General features: G+C 27.6%; 1 protein-coding gene across 2 annotated transcripts in view; it reads right to left on the bottom strand.

The window, feature by feature from the left end:
- Positions 1-20032, bottom strand: part of LOC122512137 (laminin subunit alpha-1) — a 157517-nt gene that overhangs the window by 33510 nt on the left and 103975 nt on the right. Inside the window, exon 1 of one of the 2 annotated variants that reach the window (XM_043627825.1) lies at positions 13948-15439. The exons of the other annotated variant lie outside the window; for it this stretch is intronic. Within the exon in view, the coding sequence (XP_043483760.1) occupies positions 13948-15037 (1090 nt within the window). The 5' untranslated portion in view covers positions 15038-15439. Of the gene's footprint in view, positions 1-13947; positions 15440-20032 lie in introns of those variants that run through there. 2 annotated transcript variants of the gene reach the window in all.

Genomic DNA, 20032 nt, shown 5'->3' with positions numbered 1-20032 from the left:
TATTCTTGAGACTCGAAACATTTGGGATGTTATGTGTATTATATACCTATACCGGTCGCTATTCATTCATTCGCATCATCGCAAGTAAAGTTAAACGATTTTGCGGTAATACACACTGCTATAGAATAATGGGGAGTCTGTAATTTTCTCCTGCTCACATATTTACATAATTATTATTTTCTCGCAGTCAATACATTTTATTTCCCATAGTTAATCTCTCATTAGGTTCTCGTCTCGTTTTCTAGATTTTAAATACCGACCGCGTGATAATTTTCTTCGGTGAAAAAATATTTATTTTTCTGTTTTGTTTTTTTCGAGGTTATATAACTTTTTACTTTTCCTTTCTCAATTTAGCCTCAATTTTAAAATGTAGTCCTAAGGAACCTTTCTACATACCTAATTTTTGAACAGTACCCCTAAGGAACCTTTCTATATGCCTAATTTTTAAGAAAAGTACCCCTAAGAAATCTTTCTTTAGCTACAATTTTTAAACAGTATCCCTAAGGAACCTTTCTCTATAGCTAATTTTTGAAAAGTACCCCTAAGGAATCTAATTCAATAGCTAATTTTTAATCAGCACCCCTAAGAAATCTTCCGTTAGCTATATTTTTTAAAACGTATTCCTAAGTAACCTCTTAAGCTATAATTTTTAAAAAGTACCCCTAAGGAACCTTTCTCTTGTTATAATCTTTAAAAAGTAACCCTAAGGAATCTTTTTGACTCAACACGTCAAAAAAGGCCTAATGTGTTTTAATACTTTTAATACACATTAATTTAACACATCACTAATAAAAATGTCACATCGTTTTATAATATAAACGAAACTTGATTGTTAACGCGAAATGAAAAGTGATTCTAATTCTCCTGAGCAGAATTCAGGCAACAATATTTTATTCTTATTATTGAACCGGGAATGTCAAGGGTTAAATACCGAGAATTGCGCAATAGTTTGCCAGTATCATCATCATCATCATCATTGTGTACTTCTGTGTGTAAATCCTCAACTCTTTAGGAGTATTTTACATAGCGGAAAATTTGTAATGAGGCTATTACATTATACATTTTACATTGTGTAATATATTCATTGCAGACTCTATAGGCCTTCAATGGAAGTTTATTGCTGGAAAAGTGCACAGTGGATTTATGACGACAAAACGTTTGCTACTGCCTTATTTGTAGTGGAAAGGTGGAATCATTACTTTTACGAACTCGATACAGTCGAACCTCATTTATCCCGTGCTCATCAACCATTTTTTTTTATTTATTTTTTTTATCTATCTTTATTTATCTTTTCCATTTAGTATTTTTTCTTTTTCATTGCTTCTTTGGTTTAATTAGTTGTTTTTGTTTATTTTTTGTATATTTTATCAAAATGGGTGTTTTTTTTGAAAATCTGAGCTAATTTGAATGCAGAACATGGACAACGGACCTACTTAATCATAAGAAGGTGTTTTTTTTTAAATCTGAGCTAATTCGAATGCAGAACATGGACAACGAAAAGGTGTTTTTTTTTAAATCTGAGCTAATTCGAATGCAGAACATGGACAACGGACCTACTTAATAGTAAGAAGGTGTTTTTTTTTAAATCTGAGCTAATTTGAATGCAGAACATGGACAACGGACCTACTTAATCATAAGAAGGTGTTTTTTTTTAAATCTGAGCTAATTTGAATGCAGAACATGGACAACGGACCTACTTAATCATAAGAAGGTGTTTTTTTAAAAATCTGAGCTAATTCGAATGCAGAACGTGAACAACGGACCTACTTAATCATAAAAAGGTGTTTTTTTTTAAATCTGAGCTAAATTGGATTGAGTAACCCTACTAAAACCTACTATTTACTACTATTTTACGTAATGCTACTATTTGGGTACTTCTTTAGATTACAGCCACTAAAAGCTACTATTAATTTTTTTTTTGCTATTTTTTTTAGTTTGAAAGCTACTTTTTTTAAAATTAATTATCGAGTGCGAAGTCTGTATATAAGGAAAGGTTCCTAGGGATGCTTTTTAAAAATTAGCCTTAGAATAGTTCCTTAGGGATGCTTTTTAAAAATTAGCTATAGAATGATTCCTTAGGGATACTATTTAGAATTAATTAGAGCACGAATCCTTATGGCTTCTATTTAAAAATGGCTACTAAAAATTTTCTTAGAGCTACTCGATCCAAATTAGCTCCTATTTTTAAAAATACCACCTTTCCATGATTGTTTTTCGTTGATCATGTTTCGGTTCAATATTAGCTCAGATTTTCACAAAAAAAACACCTTTTTAATGAAAAAAAAAAAAAAATTCCTAAAAGTTCGATAAAAATCGATTAGAATCCGTTTTGTATACAAATTTTGTTCAGTGTACGATCTTTGTTTAAAAACAAATATTAGAACTTCTGCGGTTGGCAGAGGAGTCTAGTGTTGGTCCTCATACCTGTTATTGAATAATAACACATGTTCCGCTGATACGGGTATCCAAATGAGTACATAGTGCGCTAGAAGTTGTTGGAACTTAAGTACCTATCGGGGGTTTGAAAATTACCCAGATGGATGCACATAAGTACCAATGGGAAGCCGAGTAACTCTATATTGAAGTCTCTCTCTCTCTCTTTCTCTCTTTTTCACTCTTTTTCACTCTCTTTCTCTCTCTCACTCTCTTTCTCTACTCTCGAGAGCATCCTGGTGCACAAGGGGCAATGTCGATTCACTGAACCGCAGGAGTCAGTCACCGCGCCAATCGATAGTCCCGATCGCAAAAGTAACTCCCCAACCGATGGTGACTTGTCAAATAAAACCAGGAAACTGAACAATAAATCTTTAACGACCATTCACTGACTCGTCCCACTCCTACCATCCTTAATTCGATTATACAGTTGCTGAATATACAAATATTTCAACAGGTGAGAGAAAAATAAGCAGCAATGTGTTTTCTTTTGGTTCTGCTTTTAGATTTTAAGAGGCACTTGAAGAAGGCACTTTTTTTAAAAGTTTCGTTGAGTTTGTTTTGATTTGTACTTACAACTCTTCCTGCCTTAGAATCCTTAGGGGTACTTTTTAAAAACCAACTAGAGAAAGAGTGTTTTCGTAATGCTACCATACTATCCAGGAAGTGAAGAAAGAACCAAGTGAAGAAATAACGAAGTGAAGAAATAACGAAGTGAAGATAGAAGGAAGTGAAGAAAGAACGAAGTGAAGATACAACGAAGTGAAGAAAGAACGAAGTGAAGAAATAACAAAGTGAAGAAATAACAAAGTGAAGAAATAACGAAGTGAAGATAGAATAAAGTGAATATAGAACGAAGTGAAGGAAGATAGAAAGGGAAGAAAGAACGAAGTGAAGAAATAACGAAGTGAAGAAATAACGAAGTGAAGATAGAAGGAAGTGAAGAAAGAACGAAGTGAAGATACAACGAAGTGAAGAAAGAACGAAGAGAAAAAAGAACGAAGTGAAGAAATAACAAAGTGAAGAAATAACAAAGTGAAGAAATAACGAAGTGAAGATAGAACAAAGTGAATATAGAACGAAGTGAAGAAAGAACGAAGTGAAGGAAGATAGAAAGGGAAGAAAGAACGAAGTGAAGAAATAACGAAGTGAAGAAAGAACGCACTGAAGAAAGAACAAAGTGAAGAAAGAACACACTGAAGAAAGAGATCAGAAAAAAACCTTTCCCGCAATATTTATTCAAGTGCAGCAGCAGCAGAAGAAGAAGAAGCAAAAGTCGCGATTTTCACCCATCAGGTATATCGTTCTCCAGGCAGTAATAATTCTCGAGGGGGGTAGTAATCTTATACTTGGAAATGATTTTGCGTGTCGGATTACACTTTTACAAGGAGGGACCGCGAATGGTCTCCTTTGTCGCCATCAGGGACGGTGCTCGTAGCTCCCGTAACCGAGTCCCCGCGACACATGATCTACGATGGTGCCATAGCACGCGTGTGTTCACTCACATACCTATATGTACACTCTGCTTATTTCTTCTGTTTATATTTTGCCAGTAACCCCATTTACTGGAATAATCTGCGGTATTACTCATTCCTCTTCTTTTTTTTCTTTTCATTAAGAAAACTATATATGACGTTCTACTTTCGCTGTAACCATCTTCGATAACTTGTAAAAGATTTAAAAAATTTTAAAAAATTCTGATTCTGATTTTAAAAAACATTTTAAATTCTTCAAAGTGGAAATTTTCGAAAATCCCACCGCTGCTACCTTCTTCAGAAAAAGTTTTTTTTTAGATCCAAAGTTTTCTTTGGAATTAAAGTATAAATTTTGATATGAAAGATTTCATTTCGTTCTCTTCTCTGAATATAAAATATCGCGAGTGTGGATTAATTTATTGAAGTTATTCGAAAATCGATCAAGGTGAATTAAATCGATTTTGCCGGTGGTAAAGTAAAAAAAAAAGGGGCGAGGCTGCTACGAACAGTGAAGATAAGTATCGAGATCGAAAAGCATGATGGGGAAATTTTAAATCAAAGTCGTCGTATAGTTTGGGGATTTTTTATTTTTTCCTTCATCGATTAGTTACGCGCACATATTCACATCTAAACCTCTACTTTTGTTTTGATTTCGATTTTTTTCAACTATCGACATATTTTTTATAGAAAAAAAGCCCTTATATAAAACCTGAAACCTTAAATCAAAAAACCTTAAAAAATCAAAAATTTAAAAAAATTTTTTAAATTCTTACGATTCTGCGATTTAAAAATTTAAGATTTCATTAGGCTTGGAGCTAAATAAGACGTGAGTAGTTTATAGGTTATGTTTATTTTAGGTTATGTTATGTTATTATAGGTCATGTTTATGGGGTTTTATGGGGGTTTTTTTATATTTATATGTAAGAGGTTGTCTTATATAGAAAATCAGGGCATTCTATGACGTTTTTGGAATGATCAATAATAGGTTAGGGTTACAAAAAGTAAAAGTAGCGAGAATGAGAGTGAAGGGGAATTTTATTACAGAATAATCATTCTATTATTGACAGGGGAAATTTTATCTGTATAAATCGAGTCTGACCTTTCAACGACATCAGGAGTGACGCCTTGTTACCAATAGTCGTGCTTTAAACCAATTAAAAGATCACCTTCAAGGGGCTCGAGCCTAAGTGAGAATCGTATAATAATTCAATTCCTGCTAATTTATTTTACATTGGCAATTGTACCAGGAAGAATAAACTGAGAAACAGTGAATAAGATAAGTAGAAAGGAATGACAAATAAAAAACAAAATAAATAAAAGTCACTTGAATAGTTATAATGAAAAAGAGTTAAAAATTAGGGTACTTTTAAAATTAGCTACAAACATTCCTTAGGGATTGATTTTTCAAAGTTAGCTAGGGAAAGATTCCTTAGGGGTACTTTTCACAGTTAGCTAGTAAAAGATTCCTTAGGGGTACTTTTTAAAACTTGGCCGTTGAGAAAGGTTCTTTAGGGATACTTTTTAAAAATTATAGCTAACGGAAGGTGTCTTATAGGGGTACTGTCTAAAAATTAGCTACTGAATTAGATTCCTTAGGGGTACTTTTTAAACTTTTTTACTTTTTAAAAATAATTCAATAATACTTGAACTTGATCATCGATTAATTTTCAAATATTTAGCTATTTTCCTTTCGATATTTTCGAATCGTAGTAGTTCAAGATCAAAGGGGCGAGAGTTTATTCCGTTTGGTTTTCGGGTTTATTATTCCATCCGTTATACTTGATCTTTGTTTAATTTAATTCTCGTTGTTTATCCATTTCCCCTTTTCACCTCGACGGCTTTTTCGAGTTGCCATAACACGAAAGTCTTTAAGATGACTGTAATTTACATCTGCTCAGCTTCATCACCTACTCATCTGTTCTTCACCCATTTGTCTTCTCTGCTCCTTTCCCTCAGCCTCAACTATATATGTATATATATATATATATCTATAACGTTTACTTTTGCATCACATCTCTCTCTCTCTCTCTCTTCTTCGCTTTTGCTCTCATTTCTCCGTCACACGTTTAAAATTCCCTCACGTAATACTATGTTATCTTTTTCTTCTTGCTTTATTAGAAATTCCTTCGAATTTAGTTGTATTTTAACTTTTAAACTTTTAATTTTAATCTCGTAACTTACACAATTAATCAAACTTACGTAAGTTACGCAACTAGAATAACTTACGCACTTCAATGAACTTACGTAAGTTACGTAACTTACGTAATTAATCAAACGCTAAAATTGATTAAACTTACGTAAATGGTCAAATTTACGTAAGTAACGTAACTTACGTAACCAGAATAAATTACGTAACTACAGTAACTTACGTAACTATAGTAACTTACGTAACTACAGTAACTTTCGTTACCAGAGTAAATTAAGTAACTACAGTAACTTTCGTTACCAGAGTAAATTAAGTAACTACAGTAACTTACGTAAATGATCAAACTTTCGTAAGTTACGTAACTAAAATAACTTACGTAAATGATCAAACTTACGTAAGTTACGTAACTAGAATAACTTACACAATTAAATGAACTTGCGTGAGTTACGTAACTTACGTAAATTTGATTGATTTCGTAATTTGATTATAGTTACGTAGCTTACGTAAGTTACCGTATTTACGTAATTTACTATGGTTACGTAACTAACTGTAGTTACGAAAAGTTACTCTGGTTATACGTAACTTACATTAATTACTTACGTTGCTCTAGTTACTCTAGTTTCAATTATTCTAGGACATTCAATTATTTAATTATACAAAAAGTAAATATTTTATTATATTGAATATATTTCTTAAAATTGAATTTTTATAAAGAATTTTACCAATAAATTTTCAAATAATTGAATTCTCATTGACAAACTTGATAAAAATTGTATTGAAAATAATTGAAATTTTGCCAAGTATTTTATTAAAAGTTTTGAAAATAATTGAATTTCGAAGAAAAATTTTATTATTTATAAAGATAATTTAAATTTTGACGAGAATTTTTGTAAGTTTTTGAACATATAATTGAATTTCTGCGAAGAATTATATTATTTTTGAAAATAATTGAATTCTTAAGACGAATTTTATTGAAATTTCTTTTTAAATAATTTAATTCTTTTGTGAAATTTTATTCAAATAGTAGGACATTGAAAATAATTGAATTTTTGATAAATTTTTGAAATTAATTAAATTTCCATAAAGAATTTAAAAAAAAAAAAATTTCAACTAATTGTATGTAATTGAATTCTTTTGGAATAAATTTTTTTAAAATTGTAAATGTATTGAAAATAATTGAATTGAGGAGAATTTTTGAAAATAATTAAAATTTTGCCATGAATTCTATTAAAATTTTAGAAAATAATTGAATTTTTGAGAAGAATTTTATTTACTTCTATTCCCTGAAATCTTCAGGTTTTCCAGATTACGTGGCAGAAAAAAAAGTAAAACTTAAAACGAAACCAAAGAAAAGAAAAGGAAAAACGAAAACAAAAATTTAAAAACAGTTTTTAGTCCAACAATTTTCTAGGTATATATAAAAAAAAAATAATTTTTCTATAAAAAAAGATGAAATTGATCGAGTTTGATTTTTTATATTCAAATTAATGGTTATACGTACTTCCATATCGGTTGATTGCCATGGCATTAATTAACGAACGGGATGGTTAATTCTTCTGCAGAAGGGATCACCCTTGATTATATGCCCCTTGTCAATAGTGGTCTGGGTCTTTATTATTATTTTCAATTTTTTTTTCTTTTTTTTTTTTAAATGTTTTTTCTTTAAATACTTTTTCTCCTTTATGCCGACATCAGAAGAGAAATGAAAGTCCGCAAGCGAGCACGAGTCCTCGCTTGCGGGAAAGTGGTGGCAGTAAAATAATATTGCAGTACATCATCTCGAGCAATTGTTATTTAGGGTCCGGATCCCTATGGAAGCAATTAGACTTCGGAGAAGAAATTTTTTTTTATTTTTTTTAAACCCGCAATATGCTCTGTGATTATATCGGAGGACTTGGGGAAAAAAATTCCGGTAGTTTAAAGACGCAGGGGGGGGGAGGAAAGGTCAAGGTTACTGTTCTAATATGCAGGTCAATTTAAAAAAAATTTTTTAGATTTTAAAAAAAAAGTTGTTTTTAATTTTAAAAGAAAATGAAAAGATTTTAAAAGAAAGAAAAATTTGGAAAAATGACTTTACAATTTTAAAATTTTGAAAAATAACTTTCCAATTTAAATAATTTTAACCCATTTTCGAAAAAATGGGTTAAAATTGTAAAAAATAACTATTCAATTTCAAAATAACTTTCCAATTTTTAAATTTTGATTCATTTTCAAGAAAATGGGTTAAAATTTTGAAAAATAACTTAATTTTAAAATAACTTTCCAATTTTAAAATTTTAACCCATTTTCAAGAAAATGGGTTAAAATTTTGAAAAATAACTTAATTTTAAAATAACTTTCCAATTTTTAAATTTTGATTCATTTTCAAGAAAATAGGTTAAAATTTTGAAAAATAACTATTCAATTTTAAAATTTTAACCCATTTTCAAGAAAATGGGTTAAAATTGTGAAAAATAACTTTTCAATTTTAAAATAACTTTTCAATTTTAAAATAACTTTCCAATTTTGAAAAATAACTTTTTAATTTTAAATGTTAACCCATGTTCAAGAAAATGGGTTAAAATTTTGAAAAATAACTTTTCAATTTTAAAATAACTTTCCAATTTTAAAATTTAGACCCATTTTCAAAAAAATAGGTTAAAATTTTGAAAAATAAATTTTCAATTTTAAAATAACATTCCAATTTTAAAATTTTAACCCATTTTCAAGAAAATGGGTTGAAATTTTGAAAAAGAACTTTTCAATTTTAAAATTTTAACCCATTTTCTAGAAAATGGGTTAGAATTTTGGAATTTTGAAAAATAACTTTCCAATTTTAAAATTTTAACCCATTTTTAAGCAAAAAGGTTAAAATTTAATAATTTTGAAAAATAACTTTTCAATTTTAAAATAACTTTCCAATTTTAAAATTTAGACCCATTTTCAAAAAAATAGGTTAAAATTTTGAAAAATAACTTTTCAATTTTAAAATAACATTCCAATTTTAAAATTTTAACCCATTTTCAAGAAAATGGGTTGAAATTTTGAAAAAGAACTTTTCAATTTTAAAATTTTAACCCATTTTCCAGAAAATGGGTTAGAATTTTGGAATTTTGAAAAATAACTTCCCAATTTTAAAATTTCGAAAAATAACTTCTTAATTTTAAAATAACTTTCCAATTTTAAAATTTTAACCCATTTTTAAGAAAATGGGTTAAAATTGAATAATTTTGAAAAATAACTTTTCAATTTTAAAATAACTTTCCAATTTTAAAATTTTAACCCATTTTCAAAGAATATGGGTTAAAATTTAAAAAAGTGGAAAGTTATTTTTTTCTCTTCGCACTTCTTTGCGGTATATAGAAGTTGAATGCAAATTGAATTGAGGTTTGTGGGGAAAATAAAAGGAGGATTTTTGCGCTTTTTTTTGCGCCGCGGAAACATGGATTGTATTCGATATTGAAGCAAAGGAATCATGTTCGCAAAAAAGGAGCGGACGAAATGCTTGCCATCCTTTCTTGGTCAGAGTAAATCCCAAGCACCAAGTGGACTCCATACTTTGTGCCCGGGCGCGGCCTCTTTGAACCTCTTTCCCTATCTCGCAATATCTTTAATGTGTGCGCTCTTGCATGCGAACTTCCTTCCTGCCGACTATTCGGGCACGTGTTTCTTCTTTCTCTATCCTCTTTTCTTTTCTTTTCTTTTCTTTCCTTCTTTTATTTTCTTCTCTTTTCTTTTTTCACTTTTGCGCGGCCCTTTAAATTTCTTTATCGCTATTTCAGATTATTTCGATCACTTGTTATAAAATTTTCCGCGTTGGATCGATATCGAATTGAGAAAACGAAAATTAATGCACTATTCTCAAAAAATTATAGTCTCAAATTCTTTAAAAAGGTTCAATTATTTTCGAAAAATATTCGAAATTCAATTATTTTCGATTTCTAGTATTTTCATCAAATTTCGCAAAACGATTCAATTGTTTAAAAACAAAATTGATAATATTCATCTGAAATTCAATTATTTTCATGAATAATAAAATTTCCACTGGAATTCAATTAAATTAGAATAGCAACTTCAAAAAGATTTCGAAAAAATCAATTATTTGACCAAATTTTTTTTACAATCAGAATAATTCAATTACTTTTACTAATAATAACATTTTTCATGGAAATTGAATTATTTAAAAAATTAAAATTCTAAGTAAAAATTCACTTATTTTCATAAATAATGAAACTCATCGAAGAATTTCAATTATTTTTAATACTATTTTAAAATAATTAAACGAAAAATTCAATTATTTTCACAAATAAAATTATCCAGAAGAATTCAATTATTTAAAATAAAATTTTCATGATATTTATTAAATTTCGAAAAAAATTAATTATTTAAAACAATATTTATAAAATTCTTATGAAGAATTCAATTATTCTCAAAAATAGCAAAATTTTTTCACTGAAATTCAATTCTTTTTAAACATTTCTCGCAATAATTCAATTATTTTCATAAATAATAAAATTCTTCTGAGGAATTCAATTATTTTTGAAAATTTTAATAAAATTCTTTGCAAATATTCAATTATTTTCAAAAATAATAAAATTCATCGCAGTATTTCAATTATTTTTAATAGATACAATTTTAAAGCAAATTTTTAAAAAAATGTAATTATTCTTAAAAATTTGATTTCAATTCCTCGAAAAAATTAATTATTTAAAAAATTATTTTTCTAAAATTCTTTAAAACAATTCAATTATTTACAAAAATATTAGAATTTTTCACAGGAATTCAATTACTTGCAAATATTTTAATAAATAATTGTTTGGAAGAAATCAATTATTTTAAATACAATTATAATTAATTTTTTTTTTTGAAATAATTCAATTATTCTTCCCAAGAATTAAATTATTAACATAAATAATTCTTCAAACAAAATCAATTATTAAAGATAAATAATAAAATTATTAACGAAAATTCAATTATTTTGAGGCATTTTAATAAAGCTTTTTGCAAAATTCAATTATTTTTATAAATAAAACAATATTCATCACAAGAATTCAATTATTTTTAAGAGTAATAAATTTCTTCTTGAAAATTCAATTATTTTAAAAAAAAATTGTAATAAAATCGTTTGAAATAATTCAAATAAATAAATAATTTCTCATAAATATTAAAATTCTTCTTAGGAATTCAATTATTTTTTGAAAATTTTAATAAAAACATTTTTAGCAACTATTCAATTTCTTTCACAAATAATAAAATTACTCCCAGGATATTCAATTATTTTTTTATATTTTAATAAAATTCTTTTCCCAAGAATTCAAATTATTAAAGATAAATAACAAAAGTTATTTCTCCAAAAAATTCAATTTTGAGACATTTTAAAAAAAGTTCTTTCGAAAATTCAATTATTTTCATAAATAACAAATATTTATCGGACAAAAATTCAATTATCTTTTTAAAAGTCATAAATTTCTTTTTTGGAAATTCAATTATTTTCAAAAATTCTAATAAAATCGTTCGCAAGATTTCAATTATTTTCATGAATAATAAAAATTTCTCAGAAATTCAATTATTTAAATTATTATAGAATTTGTATAAAATTAGTCGAAGAAAATAAATTATTTAAAAATTTTTCTAAATTTCTATGGAGGAATTAAATTTTTCTTTATAAATATTTAAATTCTTTTATGAAAAATAAAATTCGTTGTAGGAATTGAATATTTATTAGCATCAGTAGGATAAGAAAGAAGTAAATATTTTTGATGAAAATTAAGAAAAAAGTCGGGAAAATAAAAAATAGAATGGAATTTTTGTCAGTTTTGTGAAGTGACTAAAATGATCTTTTTTTGGTGGTCAAGTTTAATTTTTCTATAACTACCTTTTTACTAGTTTTTTTTTTAGTTTAATAGCACCTTTTTGCTACTTTTTTAAAAATTATTTATTGAGTGCGAAGTCTGTTAGTAGTATTACTAGTAATACTACTAACTAACTTTATTACTAGTAATATTTAGTAGAATTATTAGTAGTATTTAGTAGTATCACTAGTACTATTTAGTAGTATTACTAGTAGTGATTGATAGTATTATTAGTAGTATTACTAGTAATACTTGGTAGGATTTATTAGCATTAGAAGTAGTAGTTGGTAGTATTAGTAGTAATATTTAATAGCATTAATAGTAATTTACATTAGTAGTATTACTAATAGTTGATAGTATTACTAGTAGTTGATAGTATTACTAGAAGTTGATAATATTACTAGTAGTTGATAGTATTACTAGTAGTGATTAATAGTATTATTAGTAGTATTACTAGTAATGATCGATAGTATTATTAGTAGTATTAGTAGTAATACTTGGTAGGATTTATTAGCATTAGAAGTAGTAGTTGGTAGTATTAGTAGTAATATTTAGTAGTATTACTAGTAATTTACATTAGTAATATTACTACTAGTGGTTGACAGTATTACTAATAGTTGACAATATTACTAGTAGTTAATAGTATCGCCAGTTGTATTTAGTAGTATTACTAGTAGTGATTGATAGTATTATTAGTAGTATTACTAGTAGTGATCGATAGTATTATTAGTAGTATTAGTAGTAATACTTGGTAAGATTTATTAGCATTAGAAGTAGTAGTTGGTAGTATTAGTAGTAATATTTAGTAGTATTACTAGTAATTTACATTAGTAATATTACTACTAGTGGTTGACAGTATTACTAATAGTTGACAATATTACTAGTAGTTAATAGTATCGCCAGTTGTATTTAGTAGTATTACTAGTAGTGATTGATAGTATTATTAGTAGTATTACTAGTAGTGATCGATAGTATTATTAGTAGTATTAGTAGTAATACTTGGTAAGATTTATTAGCATTAGAAGTAGTAGTTGGTAGTATTAGTAGTAATATTTAGTAGTATTACTAGTAATTTACATTAGTAATATTACTACTAGTGGTTGACAGTATTACTAATAGTTGACAATATTACTAGTAGTTGACAATATTACTAGTAGTTAATAGTATCGCCAGTTGTATTTAGTAGTATTACTAGTAGTGATTGATAGTATTATTAGTAGTATTACTAGTAGTGATCGATAGTATTATTAGTAGTATTAGTAGTAATACTTGGTAAGATTTATTAGCATTAGAAGTAGTAGTTGGTAGTATTAGTAGTAATATTTAGTAGTATTACTAGTAATTTACATTAGTAATATTACTACTAGTGGTTGACAGTATTACTAATAGTTGACAATATTACTAGTGGTTGACAGTATTACTAGTAGTTGACAATATTACTAGTAGTTGACAATATTACTAGTAGTTGATAGTCTAACTAGTAGTTGATAGTATTACTAGTAGTTAATAGTTTCGCCAGTAGTATTTAGTAGTATTACTAGTAGTACTTGGTAATATTTATTAGCATTGCAATTAGTAGTTGGTAGTATTAGTAGTAGTATTCAGTAGTATTACAAGTAGTATTTAGCAGTACTACTAGTAAGGGTAAGTAGTAGTAGTACTACTAGTACCAGTGCCGATAGTCGGACTTGAAAATTATGACAAACCAAGAATTTGAAGCCTTCCACGCGATTACCTATCGTCCCACAGATCTGCACTTGCGTCTAAGTTCAGAACAAGGTCAAACATACAATATTCTCCCTAAGCCAACTTCTTCTCTTTATAATATGCCGTAATGCGCAGTTTAAACTGGAATTTCCCCTCCCCCACGAAAAATAATATATCAACAACGAATAAAAAAGATTCCAGAAATTAAAATTCTTCAAGAAAATATTGAAAAAAAAAAAAATTTCAGTTTCCACAAAAAATTTAAAGAATTATTTTTTCCCCCAATTTTTCAGGGATCTTCTCATCATAGCCTTAGGATTTTACATTATTCGTTATTTATTTATTATTCACTCACCGTATTTATTAACATTCCATTTGGGTGCCGGAAGTAAAATTCTCGGTGGTTTGGGAGGATAATTTGAAGGTTTCCTCGGACACGGTTTATAGACAACCACACAACGTCCGCACTTACGGTTGCTTGCATAAACTGGGGGCGGATAGGATGATTGAATGTGCACGTAAGCCATGGGTTCAATACTTTCAGCGTCATCATTACCATCATCATTAACGCGAAAGTAATTTCTCCTCCGGTACGAATCCTCTGTATTGTGATTTGAAAACGGGTTTTTAAACACATCTTTTAATTCGGTGCTAAACTCATTTTTTAATTCCTTGTTAAACTGATTATTATACTCATTATTATATTGATTGTTGTTCTGATTGTTAAACTGATTTTTAAGCTGATTGTTGTACTGATTGTTGTTTTGATTGTTAAACTGATTGTTGTGCTGATTGTTAAACTGATTGTTGTGCTGATTGTTAAACTGTTTGTTAAACTGATTGTTGTGCTGATTGTTAAACTGATTTTTGAACTGATTTTTAAATTGAGTATCAAACTGATTGTTAAACTGATTTTTAATTTGAGTGTCAAACTGATTTTTAAATTGAGTGTCAAACTGATTGCTAAACTGATTGTTTAATTGATTGTTAAATTTATTGTCAAACTGATTGCTTAGTTGATTGTTAAATTTATTGTCAAACTGATTGTTAAATTTATTGTCAAACTGATTGCTTAATTGATTGTTGAATTTATTGTCAAACTGATTGTTTAGCTGATAGTTAAAATTTTTGTCAAACTGATTCTTTGGTTGGCTATCAAACTGATTATTTAATTGTTTGTCAAGTTGATTCTTTAATTGATTCTCAAATCGATTCTTAAATTCATGATCAAATATTGTTGCACCTTTCTCCTTATTCTCATTCATCCACCAGTAGAAATTCGTTCCTTGTTTGTCATTTAAATTTTTCCCCCTTGGAATGAATTTATTTTTAAATTTCGAAAATTCGCTTCCTTCCCTCATTGACGTTGATAAATTTTCGACGAATGTGACCGTTATCAAGAGTACAAGGGCTGAAGTGCCCGGAAATAAGATTCTGGGGTACATCGCTACCCCATTGTTCGTCTTCTTCTGTTTCTCATAATTCGTCGAGGTGAATTTATTTATTTCATATTTCAAGATCCTATTCTTTATTCTTTTATTTTCTTCTTTCTATTTCTTTCTCACCGAAGTACTTTAAAATCGAATAAATTCTTCGTAATCGTTTTAAACGCTGTCAATTACTTTACATATAGAAATTAATCAATTCGACATGTGGAACATGTTCTCGCTGAGCAATTTTTAAATAATTCCGAAGATGTCAGATATTTGTGTCTTTTGTCTCTTTTTGTTGCTTTAAAATCGGTTCTTAAAAATCGACACTTTTTTGTTAAATCTTACAATTTTTTAAATTTTGGTTTAAAATTTCTTTATATTTTCCAAGTCGAAATTTCATTTGTTTAAAAAATATTCAATGTACTTTTAAATTGAATTTTTGTCAATTGCTTTCGATTTTTAAATTTTTACTGTTCTTTTTATTATAATTTCTATTATAACTTTTATAATTTTTGTTACATTTGATAATGTTTATTATAACTTTTATCATTTTTATAATGTTTCTTAAAAATTTTATATTTTTCTATATTTATTATAATTTTTATATAGTTTTATAATTTTTATATTGTTTTACAGTTTTTATAACTTTTATATTGTTTTATATTTATTATAATTTTTATATTGTTTTATAATTTTTATAACTTTTATATTGTTTTATAATTTTTATAACTTTTATATTGTTTTACAATTTTTAAAACTTTTATATTGTTTTATAATTTTTATGACTTTTATATTGTTTTACAATTTTCATAACTTTTATATTGTTTTATAATTTTTATAACTTTTATATTGTTTCATAATTTTTATAACTTTTATATTTTTTTTTAGAATTTTTATAATGTTTATTATAACTTTACCATAACGTTTACTATAATTTTAATTATAACTTTGATAACTTTCATTATAATTTCGATTGTAACTAAATTTTTATTATAATTTTTTTTCTGCGTTATTTTCTCATGTCTTTTGATGTCTTTATGACCATATTCTTTTGGTACTTTTTAACATCCACATTATCTTGAAAGGTGATTCCTAAAAAACTAATATTTTCTGAATTTCAAATTCTTAATTTTCTTTAATTTTTAGGTTTAAAACTTTTGTCAGTTTAAATTTTACTAAATTTTTACGTTTAAAACTTTTGGCATTTTAAATTTTTCAAAATTTTTAGGTTTAAAATTTTCAGCATTTTAAATTTTTAAAAACGTTTTAGGTTTAAAATTTTCAGCATTTTAAATTTTTAAAACCGTTTTAGGTTTAAAATTTTCAGCATTTTAAATTTTTAAAAACGTTTTAGGTTTAAAATTTTCGGCATTTAAGATTTTAAAAAATTTTTAAGGTTTAAAATTTTTGGTATTTTAAATACTTAATTTTTTCAAATTTTATGTCATTTTAAAATATTTTGTTTTTTTTTTCGTTTTTTGGCTTTTGGGTATGAAAAAATGTTCGCGGAGACAAGTGAAACCGAGCGCGACTGAAGAGATACTGACTTTTGCTACCATTGGCATTGGGTTGGTTCTATTCGCCTTCTCTTTGCGCGCTCTTTTTCTCCCTCTCTTCAGCAGAATCATTCTCTCTGTTTTTTCCTCTTCTTATTCTTCTTCTTCTTCTTCTTTCTCTTCTTCTTCTCTTAACATTCTACTGAAGCCATTCGATATTCTGAATCCAAATCTCTTTTCTTCTCTCTGATGGTGTTTACCGAGTCTTATTATATGCACGTGGGTGTAGAGTTGCTTATAGAAGAAACTACACCTAGAAATACGCACTCACACCTTCGGGGGTCTTATCTCGGAGGATTACAAAAAGGACACATAAACTTCTCAAGTAATCTGACAGATTTAGCTCAGGTGTGAAATTGCTTTCTTCAGGCGTCATTTTTTCACCTCTTCCTTCTTTCTTCATCTTTTATTTCTTTTTTTCTCCTTTCTTCTTCTATTCTTTTATTTATTTTTTCCTTCTCTTATTTCTTCTTCTTCTCTTCTTTTATTTCTCCTTCTCTTCTTTTATTTCTTCTTTTATTTCTTCATTTCTTCTTTTTTCTTCTATTTCTTCTTTTATTTCTTCATTTCTTCTTTTATTTCTTCTTTTATTTCTTCTTTTTTCTTCTATTTCTCCTTTTCTTCTTTTACTTCTTCTTTTTCTTCTATTTCTTCTTTTCTTCTTTTATTTCTTCTTTTTTCTGTTATTTCTTCTTTTCTTTTACTTCTTCTTTTGTTCTTCTATTTCTTCTCTTCTTTTATTTCTTCTTTTTTCTTCTCTTCTTTTTTTATTTCCTCATTTCTTCTTTTTTCTTTTATTTCTTCTTTTATTTCTTTTTTTGTTCTTCTATTTCTTCTTTTCTTCTTTCATTTCTTCTTTTGTTCTTCTATTTCTTCTTTTCTTTTATTTCTTCTTTTCTTCTTTTATTTCTTCTTTTTTCTTCTATTTCTTCTTTTCTTCTTCTCTTCTTTTTTTCTGTTATTTCTTCTTTTATTTCTAACCCCTTTCTATCTTCTTTTACTCTTCGTTTACTCTTCTTTTCTTCTTTCTTCTTCTTTTATTTTTAAAAAGTATTCCTAAGGAACCTGTTTCTATAACTAATTTTTAAAAAGTATCCCAATGGAATCTTTCTTCAGCTGTAATTTTTAAAAAGTATCCCAATAGAATCTTTCTTCAGCTGTTATTTTTAAAATGTATCCCAGTGGAATCTTTCTTCAGCTGTAATTTTTAAAAATTATCCGAATGGAATCTTTCTTCAGCTGTAATTTTTAAAAAGTATCCTAATAGAATCTTTCTTCAGCTGTAATTTTTAAAATGTACCCCTAAAGGAAACGTTTTTAACTATAATTCTTAAACAGTATCCCTAAGAAATCTTTCTTTAGCTATAAATTTTAAAAAGTATCCCTAATGACCCTTTCTCAATAGCTAATTTTTAAAAAGTATCGTCCCCTATTCAATAGGGGAAAGAAAAAAGAAGAACTTTAAATAAAATTAAAGAAGAACTTTATATACATCTAAAACGAAACAAAATTTAAAATAGAAACTTTGAATTTCGTTGGAATGTAAACTTTTATTGATAAAAAAAAAATTTGCTTATATGACATGAGTGAGCATAATGTACATAGGTTGACATTTTTTTTAAAAAAAAAGAAAAGACACCCGATGATTGAAATCGTGGCGACATGTTTCGCATAGAACCTATCATTTCTGTGTATATAATACAAAGGCGGTATGTACTGCCATTGCGCTTCTCTTCCTCGTTAATTGAGAGGCAAATCATGCACGCTTGGTTTATATTTCCTCGTTGGACTTCGTGAGCGTTAAAATTTATCTTGGTGGTCCCTGCTCTCGATATGTATAACCACACATTATATATACATATAACCATGAACTCTATGTGTTTTAATATAAAAAAATTAACAATATAAAACCTTTTGTTTTTTTTAGAAAGTTCACTTTTCTTTTAAACAGTAGCTTTAATTTTTTTATATTCTGGACAAAATATTTTGAAAAATAGTAGAGGGGGTCAAAAGATGGTAGGAGGGGGTAGGGCGGTAAGAAAATCGTAGGAGAAGGAATGTTTAACTTAATGTAAGTCAAGAGTCGAACATAACCTCAAAAATTCAAAAAATAGAACAGTTTAGAAATTAATTAAAATTTTGGGTGTTTTTTTATAAAAATTTTATTAAAAATTGTTTGGTAATTATGTTTTTTTATAAAATGGGACAAGGGAAGAATTTTGCCCATAAGTTATATATTGATATTCGTGTGTCAATTTAGAAGCAATAGAATATTCATTTCTTCTGTCAGCGTCGACAGATATCGGCGTGCGAATAATATCGAAAGTTAACTTCCGCATTAAAACATTGGTAAGAGCATAAGATGAATGGGAGGAAAAAGGCAAAGTGGAATGTTGCATTAAATTAAGAGAGAGAGAAAAGGACCAACTAGACTTTTACGACCAGTCTACGATAAACCTTCATCACGTGTTAAATGCGCAGCAAACATATATTCAATCCCATAGACTACCGTTTGCATTTTTTTTTCATCTTCGCCGCGTATCGTCTCTATTTTTAATCAACTTGGGAATTTTTAAATTTTTCACAAACCTAAGATATACTTTATGGAGTTTATTTTAAATTAAAAAGTACCCCTAAGGAACCTGCTTTCTGTAGGTTTTAAAAAGTACCCCTCTGGAAATTTTTTGCTGCTAAAATTTAAAAAATTTAAAAAATTTAAAAAGTGTTTCTCCATAACATCTGGATTGAGTTAAAATTTTCCCTATCTATCATTTTACAACCATATTCACTTCCCCGTGTCTCTCTTATAACCATTTTGATTGGTGCCATAAAATGTCATATAACTTATTCAAGAGATACATCTATACCTATATAAGAAGTTCACGAGGGACACTTTATTATTATTATTATTATTATTTATCTCTCTTTCTTAAAAACAAAATGACGATGGTTATCAGTCATCCGCTTCCTTTCGCGATGAATGGTTAAATTTTACACTCTGTCTGCGCGAGTGAATATGTCCGAGAGTATATGGTACGATTGCGGTACTGTTTATGGGTCTTAAGCGACAGGAATACTGATACTCGTTGCTTTTAAAGAAATATACGACTGGTACTTTCTTCAAAACCATAAATGGGTCATTATGACAAAATATTTTCGCTTCCATGCGTGTGTGATGAGCGTGGAGCTTTTATTTTTATTTGCAAATTTTAATTGAAAATTCTAGTTTCCTGTCTCTCGGTATGATTTAAATGCCATATTATTGGTGCTTTATGTGATTATTTTCATAGTTTTGTTTTTGTCTTCGTATAATACTATACTAATGCAGCTTCTAGTTCCGCTACTATTAATGCTGCTTCTAAAATTGCTGTACTATTAATACTCCTACTAGTACTACTACAGATACTATTACTAGTAGTACTATTACTAATACTACTACAACTACTATTAA

The sequence above is a fragment of the Leptopilina heterotoma genome, unplaced genomic scaffold, assembly GCF_015476425.1.
Source record: "Leptopilina heterotoma isolate Lh14 unplaced genomic scaffold, ASM1547642v1 Lhet_123, whole genome shotgun sequence".
NCBI classification, from domain to species: domain Eukaryota; kingdom Metazoa; phylum Arthropoda; class Insecta; order Hymenoptera; family Figitidae; genus Leptopilina; species Leptopilina heterotoma.
This window is presented reverse-complemented; position numbering and strand designations above follow the sequence as displayed.